We start from the raw sequence: 3,354 nt of genomic DNA, 5'->3' as shown, positions 1-3,354 counted from the left end.
TTTGGATAGTTTTCCTGGCTCTCCTAATGATTTGTTGTGTGTTTTTGGGCAGGTTCCTCCTTGACTATGCTTATCCATTTCCCCAGAGTAACAGAGATCATTAATCATCACTGTAAACTCTTCTGAGGCCTACAGATGAAAAGTGCTCATTATTAATGCTATTAATTTAGAGGGTAGATACGCATTTTATGTTGAAATTCTTAACATAGAACTTCACTGCTGCATTCAGTGCTGGATTTTTTATTTATTTATCTATTATATTTTTTTTGGCAGAAGTACAGATTCCTAGAGGTAGGACTTTTTTAAGAAATAGCTTCTAGTCTTCTCCTTCATGTCTAATCTGTATACTAGTTTGTATTAAATTTATATATAAAACCTATGTCTGGGACCAAAGTTTGCATTTATTTTATTTCCTAGACATTTTTTTTTCAAAGAAAATTTTTCATCCTCATACAACATTTTTTTTTAAATAGGACTTTGACTTTGTTTACAATTATAAATTTCCTCTTTGCCTCTCAACCCATGATTTAAAATGACAAATAAATTTGCAAACTACAGGGAATGCCTTGCTTTTCTCCTTTAATTTTCTGAAAACCAAATGATCCAGAGAGAAATGACAATCTAATGAGAAGAGAAATCCACAGAGCCGTAACACACCAAAATACAAGCCAACCATCTCTGACTTCCATGATTAAGACACTTTTAATGAGAGACTACCTCAGCCGCAATCTGCATGGATCAAATCATCACTGCTGTAGTGTCATTGCTTTCAGTTACCCAGAATACAGGGCTCGATGGTTGAAATTCAGGGGCTGTGTTAACGTTCACTATCTTTTAACTCTCTATCTGCTAACTGTTTTGCAAAATTGTTAATTTTCTTTTTCCTCTCCCAACACTTATCCCCCCAGCGCAACGTTAAATGTTGATGCGCAGCCTTAATTGGTTTAGTCGCAAGAAGATAATCTTTTTTTCCTCCTTTCTCACTGTTGCCTGTTAGCTTAAAGGCTTTTTAGCTGAAGGTTGATAATTATCACTGAGAAGAAACTAGCACATCAGGAGTTCATTTTCCATCTTAGCACTTGTGGTGCTCCTTTGAACTCCCCTCGCCAAACCCACGTTCCCACTTTGTCACTTTCCTTCCTCCATCATAAAAAGGTCTCCGCAGCCGGCGGCTCCAGCCTTTGCTGGCGGGCAGTGGGAATTGCTTCTCCCGCACGCTCCTCCAGGATGGACAAATTGCACGAGACGCTGATAAATATGGAAGATGCTTTGGGTTCGGAGCACTCCGTCTGTTTATCTTCCTGGGACTGGAAAAACGCCACCGGGGCTTTCGAGCTGCACCCCGTCTCCTCTCCACACAGCTTGTCTCCGACACCATCCTTTGAGTCCTACTCCTCGTCCCCTTGCCCGGCAGCAGTGGAGACCCCCTACGGTGGTGGCAGCCTGGTGGGATACGGCCTGGTGGACTTCCCCCCTGCCTACCTGCCCAGTCCCGGGCAGGCCCGGCTGCCCAAGGGCACCAAGGTGCGGATGTCGGCCCAGCGCCGAAGGAAGGCCAGCGAGAGGGAGAAGCTGCGGATGAGGACCCTGGCTGATGCACTACACACACTGCGCAACTACCTGCCCCCTGCCTACAGCCAGCGGGGCCAGCCCCTCACCAAAATACAGACCCTGAAGTACACCATCAAGTACATCAGTGAACTGACGGAGCTCCTCAACAGTGTCAAGCGCACGTAGACCCCACCTGGAACACCTGCCCTTCTGCCCCCGGCTCTGTTGTGGAAGAGCCTTTACAAACAACATACAAAACCAGCAAAATTTCTTCCTCACCGGAGTATTGTGACACTGGGTGCCAGAGGAGCAAGAGGGAGGGGGAGCGAGGGTCACTGGTGTACATAGGACGCAATGCTGGAAGGTGATGTAGGATGGCCTTAAAGCTGAGCTACAAGTCGCTGAGATGGAAATCTTGCTTTTTGCTTTTATCATTTTTTTTCCCTTTTTTTATTTTTTTAATAATAAGCTTCTGAGAAATTTTAAGCTTACTCTGATACTAAAGTCAAAACAAAAAGCTATCTGAGCTTCCTAGGATTTATGTATCACTGTTCTGACTGATCTTCTGTTTAATCAGGACAATAGTAAATCCATAGGTTTTAAAGTGATTTTTTAAAAAGTAAATAACAAAAACTATATAAGGATAATAATTGTATTGGTTTGTAGGCACTTTAATGTTAGGACGAGGAAGAACATGTATAGCTAGTTCAAGTGTTGTCTATTTATCTACATTTCTGCTGTACCTAAAAATCAAGAAACAAAGTAATAGTAAGAAAATCTTTGCTCATAAACAAATAAATATCAATGTCATAGTCTGTATCTTGTATTATATAACTGACAGATAGGTAAAATCTAACCATGACCACTAAATACTGGAACTGAAATATAAGCTGTCTTTTTATTTAGATAAATTGCTGTCAAATTCTATCTTCTGTATTAATATATACAGAAACATATAATATTTCTGTCTGTATTTAATCTATAAAACTCTTTGCTTCAATGTCTAATAAATTGTAGAAGACATTTTTACATCAGCTTTCTAGAACAAATAAGACTGAGTTCTGTTCCTCTTCTTCCTTCTCTCTGGCATGAGATAAATTGATTCAGATATGAGAAAGATACAAAATTTTATCCTCAAGATGTACTGAAATGTAGGAGGACTCTGACAACCATAATGTCTCCTTATTAAAAGCTGTCACGTCAGAGGTTTCCTACAACCAGTAACAGTCCTGTAAAACACACCCATGAAACTTTCCAAAAAAACAAACAAATGACGACACAGTCCAAATCTTTAATTTCTTTGCCTTTTGTGTGATGGAGATCATGCAAGTCTCATTGCAGCAAAAACAAAGAAAAAATGTTTGCTTTATCTCATTGTAGATTGTTTATAAAGACTTGGCTACACTGAGACCAGCAATGCACAGAGAGGAGCAAAACCTAGGGCAGACTTGATGCATTGCAGGGCTGAACAGTGCAGAGCTAATTAAGACAAATTAACCTTTTCTCCATGGGGAGATGTAAGACACCGAGAAAGCAGCAGGCAGGAGGTAACAGGTTTGTCTCACCAGGATGAATCAATCAACACATCTGTGTGGGGCAGATGGTCTAAGTTTGAGGATGCATCCTGTAGCAGAGCTCTGCAAAGCTAAAACTTTATTGCACCTTTCTCTTTCTTCTTTCTGGTTGTTTGGAGTGAGATATAGTTGGTTTTGTACACTTTTTCTCCCTGGCTCAACCTAAGCTGACTCGGTGTTCTTCTCACATGATTCGTGCATGTTGGAGCAAACAGTGTGAAATCCATCA

General features: G+C 40.8%; 1 protein-coding gene across 1 annotated transcript; it reads left to right on the top strand.

The window, feature by feature from the left end:
* The first annotated feature begins 613 nt into the window (after positions 1-613).
* On the top strand, positions 614-3,354 carry MSGN1 (mesogenin 1). The gene has a single exon (XM_083829860.1). It carries the CDS (start codon positions 1,228-1,230, stop codon positions 1,735-1,737), a length of 510 nt encoding a protein of 169 aa, XP_083685986.1. The 5' UTR covers positions 614-1,227; the 3' UTR covers positions 1,738-3,354.

The sequence above is a fragment of the Anser anser genome (assembly GCF_964211835.1).
Source record: "Anser anser genome assembly, chromosome: 3".
Lineage (NCBI taxonomy): Eukaryota > Metazoa > Chordata > Aves > Anseriformes > Anatidae > Anser > Anser anser.
Note: the sequence above shows the minus strand (reverse complement) of the source record. Positions and strands in the feature narration are given on the sequence as shown.